Raw genomic sequence first — 24,756 nt, forward strand, 5'->3', positions numbered from 1 at the left:
GGACTGAGACCGCGGGAACCTCCCACCAAGGCATGGTTGGAGCTGGAGGCACGTCCCACCGGGGCTGGGCTTGGGGCAAAGGCATGTCCCCCCAGGGCTGGGCTTGTGGTGGAAGTACCTCCCATGAGGGAGGCTGTGTTTCCTTTCTCCCTCCCCTGGCCATGCGGCCACTGCCATTTTGGTATTGTCCCTGGACCTCTGTCCTGGCCAGGCGGCCGCCGCCATTTTGAGATTGTTCTCAGATGTCTCCCGCAGCAGTTTGGGGTGTTTTTAGAGTCTCTGGGCTGGCAAATGAGGAATTACCCGCCAGTAAAGTCTCTCTGCATGGAGTAAGTACTTTTTCTTCCATGCTTTTGCTGGATAAATCAGCTTTTATCTCTTTTATCAGCTTTAAGATAGTTTTCCAAGGCTTTAAAGCTCTAATTGCATTTTTATCATTTTTTAAGGCAGCATTTAGTATTTCTTCTCCAATTTTAGTCCAATAGTCTATATTTTAATGTAGTTTCTACAGTCGGTTCCACCTTCTTTTCTTTTGTTCATAGTATTAAATCAAAAAGCAATTCGTTTTCATATTCAATTTCCCACTCCTCCAAAAACTCTGTCCATACCTCTATCACTGGATGCGTGTTTGTAGAAAAGAAGCTCCCCATGGTTTTCTTGTAGCTTTTTGGCTGAAGTTTTCCTTCGTCTCTAGGATGCTCTGGCTCTGGTCAGTTCCTGTCGCCTCTCTTTTTTGGGCGTCTTTCTCGTCTCTTGGACGTATTCCTGAATCTGGCCAGTGTTTTCCCTGCCTCTTGGGCAGCACCCGTCTCTATTGGACGGCTCTGGCTTTTTGCCAGCCCTTCTCTGCCTCTTGGGCAGTTCCCTGGCTCTAGGCCAGAATTCCCCTGGCTCTCGGCCAGAATTCACCGTCTCAAGGACGGCCGGTCTCCCCCACTCGCAGCGGTATGGCTATGCCAGATCACGTCAGGGCTCACCAGATGTTGAGTTCGAACGGCGTGGAATCTGAGACAGAAAATCCCACACTCTATGATCCATGTAGCAAAAGCCTTTATTCAGTTCTGACCTCGCTTTATATACCCCTTTCAGTGTTCCCGGGTAAACGTCTGTGATTGGCCCCCAGGTCAGGCTGCTCAGCCCGCTGACCAATAGCTCTCTGCAGCCAGGGCTGGAACTCATTGGATTAAATCCTTGTCTGTCTCCAATCCTGTCCTATCTCTGTTCTTTGGGGGCTGGCCTTTTAAGCCAGGCTGTTTATCCAATCAGTGGCCAAATTCACTGCTCAGTACAAGCCAGCTTGCACTGTGACATTCTTGAACACAGACACCTGTATAAGCCTCCTGTGCCCAGGTTCCCTCTCTGTAAAGTGCTTGCTCAGTCGCAGGAGAAGCTCTGGCACTTTGCCATTTCTGCCACTGCAACTTAATTAAAACCCCAAAAGATGGGAAGCACATTTCCTTCTTCCTGTAGGATTTGTCATCCTCTCCCCATCAGACAGCAGCAAATGAGCATGCCTCAGCACTCCCACTTTGCACAAAACACATGTAAAAACAGCAGTATGTTACAGTAGGTTGTACTAGACATTAATTACCAATCCCTGCCAGCTATAATTATCTTGTTAAGTTTTGGCTATAGACACTATCTTGGCCTTTACAAAAAAGCCTGGAGGATACAGCCACACAATATCCAGGAGGAGAGTCCTTTTCCTGAGTGTACTCTAGGTCCCACCCCACCACTGCAGACAGCCAAACTGTACCTGAAGTTATTTTGACAAAATGGCAATTTCAAAGCAGCCTGCATGGCCCTGTGTGCATATTCAAATCCCACTCTCTGTCCCTTGATAGACAGCTCTTCTAGGGATACACAGGAACTGAGGTAGGAGATGGAGATGATGATTTCTTGACAGTTCCTTGCTCTGAAGGCAGACTGAGATTAGGCTTCTGGCCCATACATTTCCCTAACAGTCCAGATATGTATCCTTTAGAAGATCCTTAGTCTTTCCCACACCTCGGAGTTTGGCAAAGACTATGAAAGGACCTCTGGAAAGACAGGGCTGGCAGAACCCCTGAGATCCCTTGCTGGGATTTTTGCTTGATTTAGGCACAAAGGTCTTACTGCTCCCCCTCATTCCTTGTGCATTCCTAGCTACAAAGTATAGCTGGGACCAGGACATCCTCCTAAAAGGATACCTTGAGGACCTCCACATCCTCATTTCAGCATAGCAGTGCTCTGAGGAGATGGGCACTAGGATTTGGCCAAAGCCTTCAGCCATTTTTTTTAGAGTTGCGACACTTTTTGGTCCCTCACTGCTGAGAATGGCACTTGTGACACACTAACAAGAGCTCAGCAGTGCTCCTGCAGCAAGGGTTTGATTTAGGAAGCAGAGCTGCTCAGCCCACTCTGCTCTTGCTGATGTAGTGACCTGGTTTTGTCAAGACTGTTTTTCTCCGTTTGTCTTTGATGTCATTTTGGAAGGCAAGTCATGAGAATTTCATGGAAGCATTGACTCAAAAGTTGGACTAAAACAAAGCCTATCACAATACCATTATAAATGAATGAGGTGCAATTTCCCCTTAGAGGATTATTACATTGTTTAGGGTTCTAACACATTTATTCCCACAGTTTAGTAATCACTTTCATGCTTCTTATCAGAATATAATCCGTTTATATTTTAATGTAACAAGTTACAAGGATTATCAGCTCATAATAAATATACTCATCCCCTAAAGCATTTAAACCGCCCCGACACTTTGTAAAGATCTTACTTAATGAGCAGACACCTACAAGTGAACAAGGAAACTAATACTGTGTTGTATGGAACACCATCAAACTGCAAAACACATGCTGCTTAAATTTTTTTTCTGTGAAATTAAATATTTTTCAGCATACAGATTTTTACTTTGAAATTACTTTTATGAGGTTTTGGAAGTCTCTGAGATTGCCTTTTGCATTGGGAATTTGTTTACTTTGCAGTCTTCAATTTACATTCAGCTCATGCATAGGACTATTTCAAATCACCACATCACTCATGAAAATCAAATTAAGGAAAGCTGTCAATAACAGCCAAGAGAAATCCACCCAAAAGAAAACCCTGCCTGATTTGCACTTAGGTCAGTCCTAGTGCTGAAGTGCCCATGAAACCATGTCCACTGAAGCCAACTGAAATCCACTGTCAGAGAAATGTAAAAATCTCTCCTGTCTTACTGGCCTGCAGTGAATCACAATATTTTTCTCTTGCAGTTGTCTGGAGATGGGATGGGAGAAAGTAAGTATTACCTGTCAAACTAAAGGCATTCCTTGCCTATTCATAGGACTGCCCAACATATTTCTGGCAGAATTCACATGGAAGCTTCTGGTGCTCACTGCACTTGCAACCATAATTCTGACTGAGTTAAGAGGCAGCAGCAAGAATTACCCTCTGGAGCCTTCAATCTCTGAGCTTCAACACATAGTTCAACTTCCCAACTCTGCCAGTGGTGGCATTTTTCTTCTTCCTTCCACATGCTGTATCTGCTCAAAGTATTTTTCTCCATAAGAAAATGTGAAATTAATGGTCTAGGTTGCTTTCATCTTTCAGTTTTGTTCTCTTAACTCTGCTGATCAGAGTCACTTGCACTTCTGCATGTTCACCTATCAAGAAGTCCATTCACAGAAGCACACTTGCTTTAGAGAATTCCAGGAAAACAGGAATGCTGAAAAATCTCAAAAATCCTTTTAACAGGAATCCATAGATAATCTGGCCTTAGACTTATACAGAAAGAGGCTTTTGGCTCTGGCTGTCAAAGAGAATAGACCTGTCTATTGTGCAGCCTCTGCAAATACAGGCCCTCCTTAGGGAAAGGTGAAGGGAGGAGATGATAATGTGTGAAGTTTTTGTTGTTCCTAGAAAATCAATCTCATGAGTCTTTTCTTAGTTAAGTACCAGTTATCCAAACATCTGCAAGGCAGTGTTTTGTGAGCAGTGTCCAAACAGGAACAAGTTGATGTACAGGATACAAATTTCTTTCTGGAAAGCTTCTTTTGCAATCCTCTCCTCTTTTTAGTTCACCAAAAATTAAGTACTTGGATGCACAGAAGACTTTGCTCAGTTAAAAAAGCCCAATGCAAAATCCATTGCTTTGCAGAGAAATTGAGTATTTTTCATGCAGTGAAATGTACTGATAAGGGTCTATTTCCTCCCAGCTAAATCCCATGGTCCATCCACACAGTGGAGTTGCAAGTCTATACTTCATTTTAGCTTTAAAGAATCTTCTCTGCATTAATGTGGAGTCAGCTCCAGCTAAGAGTGTCTCCTCACCACATACGGCTTCAGCAGTGTCCTGGGGTACAATGCAAAAATGTGTATTCTATCACCATCTGTTAAAATGTAGGAGGGGTGGTGATCCTTATCTCTGTGGGAGATATCTTCTGCTGATGTGCCATCTGATAAGATCAGGGGGATGATCATCGTTATCTTTTCACAACCCATCCTTCCTCCAGAAGATATATTCTGTTAATGGGCCATTAAGTCCTATTGTGTGACTGATAAGATTACATCATCCCATTGGGAGATGCTCCAGCCAGGGGCAGGAGCCAAGCCTTTCCTACCTAGATAAAAAACTGGGGTTTGGGACGCGAAGGCAGACCTTTCCACTGGATCCTAGAGGAAAGTCGGACCTTTTCCACATCATCGCTGGATCTTTGGAGGAAAACTGCACCTTCTACAGGAGCACTGCTTCAACGGAACCACATCTGTCATCCAGGAGGACTGCAGCCACCATTTAGATGAACTGCTACCAACACCCTGACTGACAGGGTGTCAGGTTGTATTTCTGACTTTGTCAGTGGTTTTTCTTTTATATTATTACATGTATTTTATTTTTTCTCTTTTTTCCTATTAAATTGTATTACTGACTTGGAGTCTCGCACTGGTTTTACTTTCAAACCAACACATTTATTGGCGCCCAACGTGGGGCACGAAGGGTACTGAGAAAAGTCAGTATTACAATTTTGTATTCACCATGATTCTCAACATGCTTACATGGGTTTTATATCTTGCTCTCTATATTTTTCCACACATGGGGAACTATCTGCCAGCTGTAATGCTCCTGTGTAGACCAGGATATGGTATAAAAATTGCTTTATTGGCCTATTATGTCTACTGCATGATAACCTCTGAGGCAATGAACATAATTCGGAATATATACTCGACTTTGTTTGCTTGTCCTAGTCTAGGCTGCTACATCCGGGGTTTTACCAATCACACCCAGCCCTTGGGGGGAGGGGTAAAGGATGATTTTTTCCAATCTTTCCGGCCTGATACAGTAGTTTTTGGAAATGTTGAATTCCTGCTGGATGCTAAGGACAGCATAATATTGTTGTTAGTTCTGCTTTGTCTCCTCTGCACAGCCTACAACATGCTTAGAAACAAAACACTACATGGTGTACTGCAGCGTATTCTTGAGGAAGAGGAAAAAAAGAAACAAATCAACTTCGTCCATGTCTTCACAGAATGTCACAAAGAGGAGAAGAACCAAACAAAAAGCAACAGTGTCCGTGTCTATGCAGACTGCCACAGAGGAGGAAAAAGCCAAAAGCAAAGCAACAGTGTCAGTGTCTATGCAGACTGCCACAGAGGAGGAAAAAGCCAAAAGCAAAGCAACAGTGTCCGTGTCTATGCAGTCTGCCACAGAGGAGGAAAAAGCCAGAAGCGCCATCAGCATCTCCACACAAACCATCACTGAACCAGAACAGCCTAGACCAGTAGCAGTTGCCCCCGTTCAGAAGAAGAAATCAAAGAGCAAATCAGTCCGCATAGTGACTGACGAGGATGTGGCAGGACCTTCACACCCAGCGGAAGTGACAGAGCCAGAAATCATCACTCACTCTCTATCCCTGGGTGAGCTGCGTGACCTGCGGTGGGAATTCACCTGCCAGACAAATGAGTCCATCTTGACCTGGCTGCTCCGCATCTGGGATGCTGCAGCCAATGACACCATTCTGGATGGAAGTGAGGCCAGGCAACTGGGATCTCTGTCCCAGGATGTGGCCATTGACCAGGGGATTGGGAGAACCCAAGAAACTCTCAGCCTCTGGCGGCGACTGCTGACAAGTGTGAAGGACAAATACCTTTGTAAAGAAGATCTTCAGGTGCACCAAGGAAAATGGAGCACAATAGAACAAGGTATCCGATGCCTGAGGGAATTGGCCGTACTGGAGATCATTTTCTCAGAAGATGAGAGATTTCCTAAGAGCCCAGACTGTGTCCGGTGCACGTCACAGATGTGGTTGAGATTTGCACGGCTCAGACCAGAGATGTATTCCCGTTACCTGGCAACGCTGCAGTGGAGGGAAGGTGAGGACATGGTAGGCGTCTTGGCCAATAAACTAAGAATTTATGAGGACACTGTCACAGCCCCATTTCGTACTCATGTCTCATCCGTGGAAACAAGGCTGGTGGAGCAAGTCCGAAGCTTGATTGAAGAGGGCCATCAGAAACTAAAAAAAGAACTTAAGGAAAACAACTACCAGATCTCTCCCGAACCAACAAGAGTTTCTGCCATTAGGAGCCGGCGTTCCTCAGGCAGGGAGAGAGGACACACTCCACGAGGTAACCTCTGGTTTTTCCTTCAGGAGCATGGAGAAGACATGAGGAAGTGGGATGGAAAACCCACCTCCTCCTTAGCAGCCCGGGTACGTGAGCTGAAAAGAGGGACACCTACCACAAGAAGTTCATCTAGAGTCAATGCTGCTCCAGTCTCTCGTGTACAAAACTCCAGACAGTATCAGAATGATGATATGACTGATCCTCTTGAAGGAACCTCAAGAACCTATTTACAGGGAGAGAGCAATGTGTACCAAGATCAGGAATAGAGGAGCCCTGCCTCTAGCCAGGTATAGGAGAGGGATAATCAGATCTATTGGACTGTGTGGATCCGATGGCCTGGCACATCCGACCCACAAAAACATAAGGCTTTGGTTGACACCGGCGCCCAGTGTACTCTGATGCCATCAAAGTATGTAGGAGAAGAATCCATCTCTATTTCTGGGGTAACAGGAGGATCCCAGCAGCTGACTGTAGTGGAGGCTGAAGTGAGTTTAAGTAGGAACAGGTGGCAGAAACACCCCATCGTGACTGGCCCAGAGGGCCCATGCATCCTTGGCATAAACTGTCTTAGAAATGGATATTTCAAAGACCCAAAAGGATATCGCTGGGCTTTCGGGATAGCTGCTGTAGAGACAGACGACATTAGAAAACTGAACACCTTGCCTGGTCTTGCAGATGACCCCTATGCTGTGGGACTACTGAAAGTTGAAGAGCAACAGGTACCAATCGCCAGAACAACAGTACACCGTTGGCAATACCGTACTGACAGAGACTCAGTGATTCCCATCCATGAAATGATCCGTAAACTAGAGAGCCAAGGGGTGGTCAGCAAAACCCACTCACCCTTCAACAGCCCCATCTGGCCTGTGTGTAAATCTGAAAGAGAATGGAGATTGACCGTAGACTATCGTGCATTGAATTAGGTGACTCCACAGCTGAGCGCTGCTGTGCCAGACATGCTGGAACTGCAGTACGAGCTGGAGTCCAAGGCAGCAAAGTGGTACGCCACTATTGATATTGCCAATGCATTTTTTTCCATTCCTCTGGCAGCAGAATGCAGGCCTCAGTTTGCTTTTACCTGGAGGGGCGTGCAGCATACCTGGAATCGTCTGCCCCAGGGGTGGAAGCACAGTCCCACCATCTGTCATGGACTGATCCAGGCTGCACTGGAAAAGCGTGAAGCCCCCGAACATCTACAGTATATCGATGACATCATTGTATGGGGCAGCACAGCAGGGGAAATCTTTGAGAAAGGAGAGAAGATTATCCAGATTCTGCTGAAAGCTGGTTTTGCCATTAAGCAAAGTAAAGTTAAAGGACCAGCTCAGGAAATTCAGTTTCTAGGAGTCAAATGGCAAGATGGACGTTGTCAGATCCCAGCAGAGGTAATTAATAAGATCACCACTATGTCTCCACCTACCAACAAGAAGGAAACACAAGCTTTCCTGGGTGCCATAGGCTTTTGGAGAATGCACATTCCTGAGTACAGTCAGATTGTGAGCCCTCTCTACCTGGTCACCTGCAAGAAGAATGATTTCCACTGAGGCTCTGAGCAGTAGCAAGCCTTCGCCCAGATCAAGCAAGAGATTGCTCATGCAGTAGCCCTTGGCCCAGTCAGGACGGGACCAGATGTGAAGAACGTGCTCTACTCTGCAGCCGGGAACCATGGTCTGTCCTGGAGCCTGTGGCAGAAGGTGCCTGGTGAGACTCAGGGTCGACCACTGTGATTCTGGAGCAGAAGCTACAAAGGATCTGAAGCCAACTACCACAGAGAAGGAGATGTTGGCCGCCTATGAAGGAGTTCAAGCTGCCTCAGAGGTGATTGGCACAGAAACACAACTCCTCCTGGCACCCTGACTACCAGTGCTGGGCTGGATGTTCAAGGGAAAGGTGTCTTCCACACATCATACCACTGACACCACATGGAGCAAATGGATTGCCCTCATCACTCAGCGCGCCCGTATTGGGAATCCAAATTGCCCTGGGATTCTGGAAATAATTACAAACTGGCCTGAAGGTGAGACTTTTGGATTGTCTTCTGAAGAAGAAGAGGAGTAAGTGGCACCTGCTGAGGAAGCCCCACCATATAATGAGCTACCGGAGACTGAAAGACGATATGCCCTCTTCACTGATGGTTCCTGCCGAACTGTAGGCACTAACTGGAAATGGAAAGCTGCAGTATGGAGCCCCACACGACAAGTTGCACAAGCTACCGAGGGACAAGGTGGATCAAGTCAGGTCGCAGAACTAAAAGCCGTCCAGTTGGCTTTGGATATTGCTGAACGAGAGAAGTGGCCAAGGCTCTATCTCTACACTGACTCATGGATAGTAGCTAATGCTCTGTGGGGATGGCTGGATCGCTGGAAAAAGGCCAACTGGCAGCGCAGAGGGAAACCCATATGGGCAGCTGAGATTTGGCAGGACATTGCTGCCCGAGTAGAGAAATTGACCATAAAGGTTCGACACGTGGATGCACATGTACCCAAAAGCCGGGCTAATGAAGAACATCACAACAATGAGCAGATGGACCGAGCTGCCAAAGTGAAAGTATCACAGGTGGATCTAGACTGGCAGCACAAGGGAGAATCATCCCTAGCTCGTTGGGCCCATGATGCCTCTGGTCATCAGGGGAGAGATGCAACGTACCGATGGGCCCGTGACCGAGGGGTGGACCTTACCATGGACAGCATCTCACAGGTCATCCACGACTGCGAGACCTGTGCTGCAATCAAACAGGCCAAGCGGGTGAAGCCTCTGTGGTACGGTGGACGATGGTCAAAGTACAGGTATGGGGAAGCCTGGCAAATTGACTACATCACCCTTCCCCAAACCCGCCAGGGCAAGCGCTACGTACTGACCATGGTGGAAGCAACTACAGGATGGTTAGAGACCTACCCTGTGCCTCATGCCACTGCCCGGAACACCATCTTGGGCCTAGAAAAACAAGTCCTTTGGAGACATGGTACCCCTGAAAGAATTGAATCAGACAACGGAACCCATTTCAAGAATGGCCTTATCGACACCTGGGCCAAAGAACATGGCATTGAATGGATATATCATATCCCTTACCACACGCCAGTTGCCGGGAAAGTTGAACGGTGTAATGGACTCCTTAAGACTACTTTGAAAGCACTTGGTGGTGGAACCTTCAGAAATTGGGAAATTAACTTGGCCAAAGCCACCTGGATGGTTAACACCCGAGGGTCCATCAATCGAGCCGGTCCTGCCCACTCTGAACCCCTGCACACAGTGGATGGGGACAAGGTCCCTGTGGTACACATGAAAGGTATTTTAGGAAAGACTGGATTAATCCCACCACAGGCAAAGGCAAACCAATCCATCGGATTATTTTTGCTCAATGACCTGGTAGCACTTGGTAATGCAGAAAGATGGGGAAACCCGTTGTGTACCACAAGGAGACCTAACTTTTAGTGAGAACTGTATGTAAGGTTTCATTTTGTATTATATATCTGTAAGAGGGTATTGGTTTGGGTATGTTGTTGTTGGAGGTTGAATTGTTCCCTTTTCTTTCAGCGGAATTTTCTCCCATTGTTATGCTAAGTAATTGTGGCTACACCTTAAAACGACAGATAATGTTCTCTCATAGGGGGGTGGCTGGAAGGGGAGGGGGGGGAACCAGAAAAGGAAAGGTGGGATGGGGGTCTGGAGCGGGGGACTCTCTCTCGCTTGGCTCGTGGAGTGGGAAGACAGCCTGGGCTCCGGTCTGGCATCTCCCCCTGCCATCCAAGCACTGAGATCCATGCTCCCTGCCGTTGGAAATCGCTCTGCTGCTCTCCCACCTCACCCTACTATCTCCGGACACTCTGCTGAGCACCACGACCGACACGGTGAGGGGGGAGTCACTTTCCCCATCCCTCTCACCCCTGGGCCGCGGCCACCATCACCCAGCCCTCTTCAACTGCGCGGGACCTGCCCTGCCCACAGTACCGGTAACTGAGCGCAGGGAGACGGCCTGCGGCCAAAAGGGACTGGAGCGGAGCTAGACTGTTCTGTTGCCAATTTTTATACCGGTTGTTGTTTTTTTGTTTCTCTGCCTTGTTGGATATCAGTAAAGAACTGTTACCCTTATCCCCAAACCTCCTGCCTGAAGGCTTCTGATTTGGACCTAAAATAATTAACAGGGAGGGGGTTGCATTCCGCATCTCAGGAAAGGGGCTCTTGCCTTTCCTTAGCAGATACCTGTCTTTCAAGCCAAGATAGATGTAGATGGCAATAGAATAAGGGGTGGATTATGTCCTGGGGTACAATGCAAAAATGTGTATTCTATCACCATCTGTTAAAATGTAGGAGGGGTGGTGATCCTTATCTCTGTGGAAGATATCCTCTGCTGATGTGCCATCTGATAAAATCAGGGGGATGATCATCGTTATCTTTTCACAACCCATCCTTCCTCCAGAAGATATATTCCGTTAATGGGCCATTAAGTCCTATTGTGTGATTGATAAGATTACATCATCCCATTGGGAGATGCTCCAGCCAGGGGCAGGAGCCAAGCCTTTCCTACCCAGATAAAAAACTGGGGTTTGGGACGCGAAGGCAGACCTTTCCACTGGATCCCAGAGGAAAGTCGGACCATTTCCACATCATCGCTGGATCTTTGGAGGAAAACTGCACCTTCTACAGGAGCACTGCTTCAACGGAACCACATCTGTCATCCAGGAGGACTGCAGCCACCATTTAGATGAACTGCTACCAACACCCTGACTGACAGGGTGTCAGGTTGTATTTCTGACTGTGTCGGTGGTTGTTTCTTTTATATTATTGCATGTATTTTATTTTTTCTCTTTTTTCCTATTAAATTGTATTACTGACTTGGAGTCTCGCACTGGTTTTACTTTCAAACCAACACAAGCAGGTACACTGACTACAAATACCGGCACCCATCCTTCACACTCCCTTCTTAGTTAGACCACCATTGTAACAACAATGGCAAGTAATGACAGGCAAAGCACTTTAAAGTTTCAGCAGCAAAAAGCCCCACTTTAATGTTACAGCCTATTTTTATACAATTTTCCAAGTTATAGTGTTTCGTTCTAATTGGTCAGGAACTTTCTTGACGATCAATTCATTGGTTAGAAGGTGCTTGTGTGTGTATGCGCAAAGACTCTCTCTTTACACATATGTTTTACATATTTTCTTCACAGATTCTCATGGGATAGATTTTTTATTTCTCACAGGTACAACCTGTTGTTTTCACAATAATAGATTGTTATGCAAACTGATTTTCATTCTTAGAATTCTTTCTCATGGGAACTTACCAGGCTAGCTGTTAATTCAGCTGAGCCTGATTTTTTAAGGCCTTTATTTTATAAGGTTTTACCTGTATGCAACATAGCACAACCATTTGCAGGACTGTTTCAGAAGGAAAATAGAGGGTGTTTTTATCCTAGATCAGTGTAGAATCTTATACATCCTGATGCTCTCCATCTGCAGGATTAACAGGCCCAACAACAAAGCATTACAGGTCTCTGCCTTCTGCAGTCTCTTTACAAACTTTCTGGCATCATGATGAAATACATACCAGACTAGGATCGCTGTAAGTGTGAGCAATGAATTAAATCTAATGCTGTTTTCTTCACTTAAGGAACAAACTTTGCAAAGCTCCTTAATGCTCAATGAAGCAGCTTTACTGTGGAATTTTCCTCTGTGAACTCCATGTTCAGACAATCTCCCTGGTGAGGTACACACAGCCTGTCATTTAATACAAATGCAAAACTCACATTTAACTTATTAGTTGGGGGAGGAATACAGATGAGGGTAGGATGAATCTCATGAGTCATTGTTTCTGTAGGATAAAAAGCAAGCTTGTCTTAAAAAAAAATCAATTTGTTTCTACTGTGTATTGCAGATAGAAGTGCTTAAATAATAGAAAGATAAACAGAAATAGTTCAGTCAATTGTTCTAGAAAAATGAAAAACAGCTTTTGCATTATGAAATAATATTCTTTAAATATGGAGAAATACAGCATTTCAAATGAAACAATGTTTTGGGAAAGGGAAACAAACGCAGATTAGTCATACTTGAATGTACTTTCCCAAACAATGCACTGCTTAGAGCTAAGACTAAGACATGCATATACCCCAAGACATACATGATAAAATAGGGACTGTATATTAGCTTAATTCCTTTATAATTTTCTCACTGTTGTATCTTTCCCATCTCATGCCAAACCTTACCCTGGATAGCACCATATGCATAATCTGCATTCTGACCACTGAACTCATTCCTAGCTGAACCTCCTGGCCAAATGAAGGAATGTGCATTTGAAGTGTGAAACAGGACAAAAGCCCAGAACTAATACCATTGAAAAGAAAATAGAATGGCAACATTCAAGTGCAGTACCATCTTCCAGTTGTGTGCAAATTTCAACGAGCCTTTATTACTTTATGTTTTTAGATGTGGCAGGAAATAAAGAGGCAGAGTAAAGGTATACCTGAAAGAAACCCCAAAAAAAGTCTAAAGCCAGCTGAACAATGGGGAAAAAGTGCTGAAATGGGGATTTAATGGAATTAAATTTTTGTATTGCACTAAAGTAGGTTCATGAATGCTCTCTTGCACTAAATGGTTTGTTCTGTACTCCCCCAAGCTACGGTGATGTGGTTTTGTCCTCCCATCGCCCCTCCCCTTCGGTCATACCCCATTGGTCAGAGTCCTTTTCCTCCCCTCCCCTTTCCCTGGATTTAGAACCTCCTGCCATTTTCTGTTTGGTCTCTCTTTTTGTCCTTCTCCCACCTGGAAGCTACAATAAACAGTGGGACAATTTCCCATGGGAGAAAGTGCCTCCTTTGGTCTTTTGCCTTTGTCCTTGTCGGCATTTCTCCATCCCCTGCAGTCCAGAGCTAGTCTGGAGGACCCGGGGAGAAAGGAAAACCGAAAACTGGCATCCAAGCATGTGGCTCTTGCGAGGTCAGAGACTCATGCAATGGCTGGGATCTACGTGTGGATTATACGAGCCCTTGGACTATCAGTTACCTTGGAGGCAACAGGCTGCTTTTTGTGCAGCAACGCCTACAAGGACAAGACCAGTAGCCTGTCTTTAGGCCAAAGGCGGATCACCCTGGACAAAGGAGTTTCCTTGCAGCAGTTCCAGCCAGCCAAGGAGGGGGTTGAGTACCCCTCATGAGTGTTAGCGAGGACCCCGAGTAGCTCCTGGTTGCAATGGGGATGGGTTTCTGTACGGTGACAGACGGCGGTGTCGGCATGCGGGCCACAGCACAGCCCAGGTGGCGTGGGGCCACGTGGCATGGGTGGCCCAAGCAGTGCATGCAGAATGGTGGCATGGGTGGCCCAAGCAGTGCGCGCAGAGCAGTGGCGCGAGTTGCTGAGCAGCAGCGGTGTGTGGGTAAGCTGGCGTGCTGGCAGCATGCGGAGATGGCGCGTGGAGGTGGTGCACAAAGTGGCGTGGGTGGCCTGGCTTTTGGCTCGGGTTGTGGGCAGCAGGGTGCAGGGCGATGCTGTGGGCGCAGTGGTTCGGTGCCAGGAGCAGTGCGAGCAGCGGTGCAGGTGACATGAGCCGCCAGTATCGCGAGTTGCAGGCAGCGGCACACTTTCGGTGTGGTGGCAAGCAGTGCGAACGGCATGAAGTGCCAGCACCACGAGCCACAGCAGCTGCATGGAGGCATGGCACTGGCAGAGTGGCATTGCCAATGGCAGTTTAAAAGCCATGTGGTGTGTTGGCATGCACTCCTCCTACCCCAGCGTCATGCAGGGAGGAGAAGACACCAGACCCATCCCCAGGATGGTTGTAGACAATTTTTAACGCTTTCAGTTTCTGTCTGACTGCAAAGAAAGGTAGATTTAATTGTGCAGATTGCTTTTAACATCAGGATGGGGTCTCAACATTCTGTGCAACAAAGGCACATACACTCCCAAGTTTAGAATATCTTAAGTAGTGGGAATGTTGCAATTTCTAAGAAACAGTTAAAGCTGTTTGTGTGCTGGTTGTCTCTTCATTTCCTTCAGTTTACCCTGCAAAATGTAAATTCTGTCTCTTCCTGGGACAAAACTGGAGACCTATTAACTCTCAAAGTGGAGCAGGGAGACAAAACAGTATCCAAATTTCTTCCACTGTTCCTTTTAATTTGCAAAGAATTGAATAAAAGGGAAGTGAAGGGATAGCCACAACAAACTCCTCTGGTTTCCCCTAACCTTTTTCCCAGCCCCTAGACCCCTGAGCTGGATGAGACACACAGGACATCCTGAGAAACACAGGGAACCTGGAACAGCCATTGTTTCCCTGGCCCCCCCAGCTCCCACCCAACACCCTGACTCTGGCAGTTGTGTGCAGACTGACAGAGTACCTTCCCTATACCCCTCTACCCCAGTTCAGTGTTCTGTTAGTTTTAAAGATGTCCCCTTCCATCCACATGGCAGTGACCGCATGGCAGGGATCCAAGACAGTGCCGGCCACATGGCAAGCCCTCCATCTTACCTTTCTTCCTCCCACAATCCCTTTTACCCACATGTCCCTGCCTCCAACCCTTTCCCATCCCACAACCCCTTCCTCCCCTCAGACACTCCTCCCCATTCCTCCATGTCCCTGCCCTGCATGACATCATCCTGCAAGTCTGCCTACAGATGTTGCCATCCTAGTTCCCATGGTTGCTCCTCCTTCCCGGGCAACTCCATCCCCTCTCCTGTTACTGTTTCCCACAGTCCCCCCTCCTGTCTCCCTCGAGGTGGTCTCCCTCCCGTTTCCCATGGTGTGGGGGTGGGACCACCTCCCATTACCCATGATGGTGGGGGTGGAGGGAGGAACCCCAAGTGGGGGAACCCTGGGGGAAGAGACCCTGGAGATCAGGACCAGGAAGAGGAAGCCATACCCTCAGCTGCCTCTGTCATATATTCTGATAGGAGAAATTAAATTAGAAACTATCAGCCTTTCTCCTACCAAAACAAAAAGGAAATCTGTAAAACCCAAAAGCAGTTTGGCTGAGGCAGTGGGATCTTTAAGGGAATGATGAAAGCTACTTTAATATCAACTGAATTAATTCCAGCCAACCTCCAAGATCTCTTCTGGTGTCTCCTAACCCCCTCAGAGTTCAACCTGTGGGAAAACACCTGGAAGAGATCTCTGAAGGGACTCCTAATGGAACTTAAGCAAAGCACCCAGGGCGCAACAGATGCAGATGGAAAGGAGATCACCTATGAACATCTGTGCGGCAAGGAGGAGTGGGCTAACCCCAAGGACCAAGCTTGGGTGTTATCCAGATTCATTCTAGACAAAATCTGTGAAGTTGCAGAAAAGGTTTTTAACCAATTACCAACAGTTGAAGCTAAGGGTAGTTATGTTAATATTAAACAATATGCCACAGAAAACATTTTGCAGTTTCTCGACTGCTTTTGTGCAGAAGTGGAGAGATCAGTAGATGACTCAGTGGCACAGGCAGAATTAATTACGGAGATGGCTCAGAAGAATGCCAACGAAGCCTGCCACAGGGAAATCTTAGGACTGCCTATTGATCCTCTGCCTACACTAGTACCGATGATAGAAGCATGTGCCAAGAAAGCAGAGCTCTTCAGTGCACCAGAGGAAAGGCTAGGACTGGCAAACCCAAAGACTGCAGCAGCTGTAACACCAGAAGAGGCAACTGAGGTCACCAAAACAGCTTCAACATGTCATCTGCTTCCAGTGCAAGAAGCCAGGACACTTCGCCAGAGACTGTCCTCAAAGCCAGTAACAGAAGAAGAAAAATAAAAAAAGAGAAGTGACCAGCAAACAAAAAAACTAAAACTAGAACATGGACCCGCCCCGTGCCATGATATAAATGGAGTGGGCTCCACAGTGGGGAAAGCCTATCTCTTAACAAAAAAGGGGGAGGAAGGGAAGTGGGGTACAGGTCAGCAGAAAAATAAAAATGGAAAATGTAGTAACAAAGTTTGGCAGCCTCACGGGCATTTCAGGCTTGTGACTACCAAAGCCTTTCTTTTCAGGTCTACCCATTGGACAATAATTGGAGTGGACCTGCCAGACGACTTACAAGAATTGACAACAAATCACACAGGACTGGACAGTGAGTATTTTGTTACTGGGGACATCACACACACAGCCATGGAGATTGAGGTGGCTCCCATGACCATCAAGGCGCTGCTCTCAGCCATCCTTCTATTTGGCCAAAGGGTAAATCATCGCACAGGCCATTCCTGTTCCAGTGGAGGTCCCAGTAGATGAAAAAGCACCTGGCATCTACTGGGCAGAAGTGGTTGGTAAGGACAAACCCATTGTGGGATGCAGCCTAACCCGTGGAACAGACCATCTCCACATGGAAGGATTGCTTGTTATGGGGGTAGATGTGACGATCATACCTGAAAGGATGTGGCCGTCACAATGGGAACTGCAACCAGTGGCTGGAAAAATCCAAGGTGTAGGAGGGGTCAAACTGGCGAAAATCTCGAAAAGCATCATACAAATTGAGGGGCCGGATGGGAAATTGGTCAGTATTCGTCCATTTGTCACCGACTACAAGTGCCCCCTGTGAGGGAGAGCACCATGTCCCAGTGGGAGGGTCAAATTAGTTATCCCTGAGACTTCCCAGGATTTTTAGAAGCAGCCACCGTGAAGCGCTCTACCCACAAGTTAAGATGGCTGGATGACACTCCAGTTTGGGTAAAGAAATGGCCACTAAGTAAAGAAAAGCTTGAGGCGCTCGAGGAGCTCTTGGAGGAGCAATTAGCCAAAAGCCACATAGAAAAGACAACCAGCCTGTGGAATTCCCCTCTTTATAGTAAAGAAGCCAGGGAAGGATAAGTGGCGGCTCCTCCATGACCTCTGGGAAATAAAAGTAATTGAGGACATGGGGTCACTGCAACCTGGGATGCCTTCCCCAGTGATGCTTTCCCAAAATTGACAATTGGCTGTCCTGGACATCAAGGACTGTTTCTTCCAAATTCCCCTACACCAAGAAGACGCCCCAAGATTTGCCTTCTCAATTCCTACCACCAATTGAGAAGCCTTAATGAAGCGCTACCACTGGAAAGTGCTGCCACGAGGCATGAAGGGCAGTCCTTCCATCTGCCAATGGTACGTGGCTTCATTGCTGTCTCCAGTGCGCACCCAAAAAAGGGAGGCAGTCATCCTCCACTACATGGATGACGTGCTTGTGCACACCCCCAATGACTCTAACTCTATACTCCAACACACACTTGACCTAGTGGTTAAAGTTTTAACCTCTGCTAGATTCCAACTGCAGGAAGACAAAGTCCAAAATGTGCCACCTTGGAAGTACCTGGGCTTGGAGATCACTGCATGGACCGCTGTTCTGCAAAAATTGGAAATCGTTAGTGATCCCAAAACCCTAGCAGATCTCCATCCCCTGTGTGGGTTTTTGAACTGGGTCAGGCCCTGGTTAGGCCTCACCAGTGAGGACCTAAACCCCCTCCTCAATTTATTGAAAGGGGAGAGAGAGCTGGTTTCTCCCAGAGAACTGATCGCAGAGGCAAAAGCCGCAGTCAAAAAAAGCACACAAGGCTTTGGCCAAGAGGCAGGCTTATTGTTATCAGCCTAAGCTGCCTTTCAAATTCATTGTACTGGAAAGCTGCCACACCTGCATGGTTTGATATTCCAATGGATTGAAGGGCAGAAAGATTCACTCTTAATCATAGAGTGGGTTTTTTTCTCCCACCAACGATCCAAGACCATCACTAAGCCACAAGAGCTGATGGCTCAGCTGATCCGGAAAGCCAGGATAAGACTGTGTGAACTGGCTGGTTGTGACTTTGTGTGTATTCACCTCCCAGTCAAACTTTCTGAGGAGGGAAAGAACTCTCCCAAGAGGTTGACCAAAGAGATGTTCAAGCACCTGCTCCGAACAATGCCAACCTCCAATTATGTCTGGCCAGCTACGTGGACAAATATCAGTCCATGCCCCGTCACACAAATTGTTTCATGAGGAATTCCACCTCATTCCTCTTGAGAAAAGGAGCCGTAGGCCACTCAAAGCTCTCACAGTGTTCACTGACATATCCGGGGTGTTCCATGAGTCGGTGATGACCTGGAGAAATCCCCAGACTCAGCATTTGGAAGCTGATGTTGAATTTGTGGAGGGGTCACTGAAATGGCCACAGTCGTGAGAACCTCTGAGAAGTTCTCAGAGCCAATTAATTTGGTAACTGACTCAGCCTACGTGACAGGGGTAGTGTCCAGGGCAGAGCAGGCAGTTCTCAAAGACATTGAGAACGAGCATCTCTTCAGGTTGCTCTCAAAAGTAATCTATTTAGTTTCACATTGAGAGCATCCATTCTATGTTATGCATGTGAGGTCACATGCCAGGCGAAATCACAGAAGAGAATCGTAAAGCAGACTTCCTGGCCGTCCCGGCTGAAAGGTTGCACCTCCCAGACATCTTCCAACATGCAAAGCTGAGCCACCAGCAATACCATCAGAATGTGCTAGGTCTGATCCATCAGTTCCAACTAACTCAGAGTCAGGCTTGAGCCATTGTCCCAGTTGCCAGCTCCAGGCCATGCCACTGCTGGGTATTGCGGTTAACCCCTGAGGCCTTGGGAGCTGCAAAGTGTGGCAGACAGACATTACACACATTCTCAGTTTCGGTCGCCTTAAGTATGTACACGTAAGCATTGACACATATTCATGTGCAGTTTATGCCTCTGCCCACACAGGAGAAAGGGCTGTGCATGCCAAAGAACACCTAGTGCCTTTTCAGTGCTAGGGATCCCTAGGGAAATTAAGACTGACAATGGCGCAGAGTATGCATCCAAGGATTTCCTAGAGTTTGTCCAGCAGTAGAGAGTGGAACATAAAACCAGCATCCCCCACTCCCCCACAGGTCAAGCTGGGATTGAGCATGCCCACCAGACGCTCAAGCAAGTCCTGGCTAGACAGAGTGGTTCAACAGGTGTGGATGTTGCCACAACAAAGGCTCTGCAAAGCCATGTTTACAATTACTTTTCTAAATTGTTCTTTTGAAAATATGAGTCCTCTGGTGGTATGTCACTTTAACAGCAGTGATCAAATTTAAGTTGTCTCAGGGTTCACCAGTCCTAATTAAGGACCCAGAAACTTGGGAGACCAAGGGCCCTTATGAACTTGTTACCTGAGGGCGTGCCTTTGTGTGCGTTTCCACCCCCACAGGCCCATGCTGGATACCCCAAAAGTGGGTAAAGCCTTTCATCCCGAAAAATCCAGCTCCAGAAGAAGGGGATAAAAAGCAAGTAGCTGTTGCTTCAAAAAGAAGGCACTGCTGGAAAGAGGAGAGAAAACCTTCCTGAGACTTGGTTGCATTCTGACAGACACATTGACTTTTAATACGACTTAAAATGTTTGCTTTTCTTTTTAGGAAAAAAACCTACCTCCCCTCCAACCTCGCGATGAGCCCTATCCAAGTTGTCATCCATTTCATGCTGAGCAGTCTGACAGCTGCGTGGATCATCCCTCAGCCACACCAAAACATCTGGGTGACCTCGGCACAGACACTCTTGCAAGAGAATATATGTCTGTCCACTGCAGTAGCAAGAGACCCTATGTCTACCTGCCTGGTAGGGATTCCATTGCTAGCTGGAGAACATCCAGCCAGCTTTGACACACCTATGCCTAACCCTGGTCCCAAGTCATACAACATCCGACAATGTGAAAAGCGTCATCGGTGGGCTGTAATGATTAAGAAGCCCGTAGAGGAGTGGTTACCAAATTTGCCCTAAGTAGCTAAGGAACCCCAAAAATTAGAGCTATTGAGCTCCTCTTCAGCACCATACTGCATTCACTTTACCTTCAGCCCATTATATAACACTAAAGCCTTTCACTCCATAGTGCAGTATTGAGAGGAATTCACCACCAAAAAGTGGTGTAATATTCTGAGCCATGTTACAGCAGACAATCCCTACCATTCACATCCCAAAAATCTCCCTAGAGCTCTGTTCCTAATTTGTGGAGATCAAGCATGGGCAGGAGTCCCTTCTCGGCTTTTAGGAGGGCCATGTACCATCAGCTGGTTGTCCCTGTTAGCACCCAACCAAACCTTGATTGGCGAATAGATTCATAAAAACAATTTGGCCAACAAAATTCAAAAGCAAAGTGCTGACAAATTAGATCGAAATTGTGATTCCAAAATTTTTCATTGGGCCAAGTCAAAAAGAATTGCTGCTTCAATATTCCTTCCATGGGTTGCAGCAGCCAAAGCCCTAGGTGAATTGGGCCACCTAGAGTGCTGGGTGGTCAAGCAGGCAAACTTAACATCCACTGCCATCAGCTCCCTCCTGCAAGATGAGGAAATTATCAGGCAGGCCACCCACCAAATTTTTGCTGCCACGGACTTCCTCCTGCTGCTTCATGGACACAAGTGCCAGGAATTTGAAGAACTTTGTTGCCTGAACATAACCTCAAAAGCTCCCAACATCCATGCAGCCCTCCGAGAAATGACAAGCTTGATTGGACAAGTAAAGCAAGAATCCGAAGACTGGTTCAGTGGACTGTTCAAGGGCTGGGGACTCACGGGCTGGTGGACTTCAATAGTTAAAACAATTCTGTCGTTTCTTGTTGTTCTTCTTCTAAGCGTTGGCATTCAGAGTTCTACGTTGCTTGATTTTTAAAGCCATTAACAGTTTAATCCCTACTACCTCAGAAGTCAACCACATGGAGTTAGTGGAGCAAAGGCAATCTAATTGGCCTGCAAATCATAAGTGGTGGACAAATTCATATTCTGAATCAGAGTAAGCCTGCTGCCTTTCTTTTAACTTTATTTAACAAAAGAAGGGGAGGTGTTGTATTGCACTAAAGTAGTTTGGTTCGTGAATGTTCTATTGCACTAAATGGTCTGTTCTGTACTCCCCCAAGCTACGGTGATGTGGTTTTGTCCTCCCATCACCCCTCCCCTTCGGTTATACCCCATTGGTCAGAGTCCTGTTCCTCCCCTCCCCTTTCCCTGAGTTTAAAACCTCTCGCCATTTTCTGTTTGGCCTCACTTTTTCTCCTTCTCCCATCTGGAAGCTACAATAAACAGTGGGACCATTTCCCACAGGAGAAAGGGCCTCCTTTGGTCTTTTGCCTTTGTCCTTGTCGGCATGTCTCCAATCCCGCATGGTCCAGAGCCAGCCTGGAGGACCCGGGGAGAAAGGAAAACTGACATGCAAGGCAAGTGGTATGTGGATACTGTACAATGCTGCCACATACAGTATTCTGTGAAATTCACCCTTGTTTCTAGCACAAAAGGAATATGCAATGCATTCTGGAGAGGAAAATCTGTCAACAACAAAACCAGTTTTATCCGAAAGCTTTTTTTTTGGCTAAAGAAGCTTAAATTTGTATCAAGTCTCAAAAGCCCAAATTTTTTCCTGAGGAAATATTACAGACAGATTGTGTTTTTCAAAGACTGCTAAGAGTAAATGATGGCTTTATTTCCCAGTGCTAAGAATGCAAATGAGAAAAAGAAGAGCCAGTTGACATACTGTTACTAAGTCTTCTTACCCATCCAAACCACAGCAGTCCTGGCACAGTTACCTCCAATACCTCATTTTCTGAATTTCAATTATCATCTGATTCAGGACCAGTCCTTGTTAATTCTCCAAAAGTCAAGATTGCAGGCAAGGAGACTTCCCTTACAATGCAAAGCCTCACCTGCTTTTCACAGGAATCTGGAGCAAATCAGCTTCTCCAAACACACCAACTCATCTTACTCCTCCTCCTCAATCACACTCTACAGGAATGTCTGAGATGAGCAAACTGCCAAGTTTGAACTGAAGGAAAACTCTCTTGATGTAATTCAAGGAGACAACACAAAATAAATTACTCTTGTCTGCTTTACTGATCAATCAGTTCATGTATTATATCCACACAAAGATATGATCACCTGAACTCATGCTTATGTAATCAGACACATTACTCCATCTGTAACTGAATAGAACTGTAGCAAATTAGTTCTGGTGCTCTGCAGAATTACCTGCTGAGATGAATTAGCTGTTGACTTTTTGAACAAAGTTCATAAAAAGCACACAAAAATAATTTAACCCATCAAACAGCAATTTGGACCATGCAGTAAGAGCACAGCTGACCTCAGATAGAAAGTTCACAAGCCACTCAGCTCTCTTTTCAAATTAACCCCTTGCATAAGCTTGATATAAAGCAAACACAGCATTTTGGCATGGGCAGGCATCTTGAAGAGCTGTGCCCATCACATATTCCTGAGGGAGTCTCTAAGATTTCCTTACCGAAAGGCTCCATGTATTTTTCTTTTAGGGCTGGAGAAATAAAAGCAGCTTGGATCCCACTGCCAATGCTACTCAATGTTCTTGAGTCCTGTAATATGCTAAAATAAAACTACATTTAACCACAGAGTTTGACTGTTCTGAACCTAGTAAGTATCTGACAACATAGAAACATGCTGTTATCTTGGTGTTGTTAATTACTCCTCCCAAAGGCCCATGGCAAATAGATAACTGATACAAGTGTTGTCTATAAAACTGGAACATTTTTCCTCTGAAATCACTGTTTTTATGTCTTAAGGATCAGAGCTGATAGAACAAACAATTCTGAAAATACATGGGTATGGAAAGCAAAATAACCACCAAGTGTTATAAAAGCCTCATCTCACCCTACAAATTTCAACATAATCTTAACTAGAGATCACAAGAGATATCACACTACAGGGAATATTTGCCTCTATGGAAAGCACTTAATAAGGAAAAGTAAGGAAGAAGTACTAAAAGGAGTAAGTGACTTGCTGCTGTTTGCAGAACTGTAGCAGGTTAGAAATAAATGCTAGACAGGAATAAAAGAACTGGCTTAATGGTCAGTCATTATTATATACAAAGAGGCCATTATAATTCAAATATAAAACCCAAAGTCTACTTTTCACTAAGTAAAACTAGGAGCTGGGTTGAAGTCCCTAAGCGTTAAGGCCAGCAGAGGAATCTGTATTAAACACAGGATTTGGTGTCTACCTAAGTCTCAGGGATACTGGGCAAAACCTGCAGATGATGAGCTACAGCCACTCCACATTTAAACAGGTAGCTGCACCTAACACAGACAGCTATCAAAACAGTTCTAACACCCAGATCACCAGAATCACCTGTGGTTTAAATTTTTGGTGAGGGCATACTTTACTCTAAAGAAAAAAGTTGTATTTCAGACCTAACAAACTTTTAAAGGAAACTCTATGCTCTATCATAATGCTTCACAGTAAGGATCACCCAATACTTGCTAATTCTGTAGGAATTATTCTAGGAAAGGCCTCAACGTGTGGTTTGAGAGCAAAATGGGTTCTTCTGTGTTCTCTGTCAGACACAAAACTACCTATGTATCAAAGACTCGTTCCCCTGAAATGGGCAGCATTCCAGTTGTGAAGCCATTTGATCTCTGACATTAGCAGAACTGCATTAATAACTCAAGCATGCCAAGAAAAACTGCATCTTAATGATGAAGAACTGCAAAGGTAAAATGTCTCCTCCACAGTGCCTGCAGCATGGGCCCACACCCACAGCAGTATTTGTTCTTAATCTCTGACTACTATTACTCTCACTCATAAATCATTCTTCAATTACAAACAGTTTTAATTAGTAACATACCTCCTGTGCCTATGCCCTGGGCCATTTCCACTAAAACTATTAAACTACAGTGTCTCATGTGCAAACTAAAAGGACCAACAGCTTTTTTTGCAGGCCTGTGAGCAATTTGTACTGTTTTAAGAGCACAGCTGCAGGTAAGCACCTGATCACCCCTCCAAACAGTGGGCCCACAGGGGAATCATCTCAGCAAGAACATCCCATTCAAAGCTGGTAGGACAAAAAGGTTGTGAAGCATGACAGCAAACTAGCAGTAAAAAGTCCCAGGCATTCAGCCGGCCAGTCACCAAATTAACTCAACTTTCCTAGCTCTTTACCATGGGTATCCCTCCCCACAAAGCTTCCCAGTCTGTATCCCTGCCTTTTGAAAAAGAATCTCGATTGGCTCTCTGGTTTCAAAACTGGGAGACCAGCACCTAAAAAAGCTGCTTTCTACAGGAATCCACATGCATATTCTGAATCCCCTTTCTTACTGCCTTAGTTTCAAACAGAGCTCAAGTCCCAAGAGTTTTACCTCTCTTACAACTACAGCTCAACATTGTTACACATCACTGTGTTTCTCCTAACTAAACAGAATCAAGCTCTATGCTAACAGCTCAGAAATATAAGAAAATGACTGTGAGGGTCCTGAATCAACA

The 24,756-nt window shown here is 46.0% G+C and overlaps 1 protein-coding gene across 2 annotated transcripts in view; it reads left to right on the forward strand.

The window, feature by feature from the left end:
- Nucleotides 1-22,891, forward strand: part of LOC148222184 (uncharacterized) — an 83,158-nt gene extending 60,267 nt beyond the window's left edge. The window contains exons 3-4 of one of the 2 annotated variants that reach the window (XM_088173441.1): nucleotides 16,541-16,620; nucleotides 19,903-22,891. In XM_088173441.1, the coding sequence (XP_088029567.1) occupies nucleotides 16,541-16,620; nucleotides 19,903-20,263 (441 nt within the window). In that variant the 3' untranslated portion in view covers nucleotides 20,264-22,891. Of the gene's footprint in view, nucleotides 1-16,540; nucleotides 16,622-19,902 lie in introns of those variants that run through there. The other variant, XR_015806908.1, reaches the window with a different exon arrangement.
- The last annotated feature ends 1,865 nt before the right edge of the window (nucleotides 22,892-24,756 follow it).

This window comes from Sturnus vulgaris, chromosome 14, assembly GCF_052056855.1.
Source record: "Sturnus vulgaris isolate bStuVul1 chromosome 14, bStuVul1.hap1, whole genome shotgun sequence".
In the NCBI taxonomy this organism is placed as follows: domain Eukaryota; kingdom Metazoa; phylum Chordata; class Aves; order Passeriformes; family Sturnidae; genus Sturnus; species Sturnus vulgaris.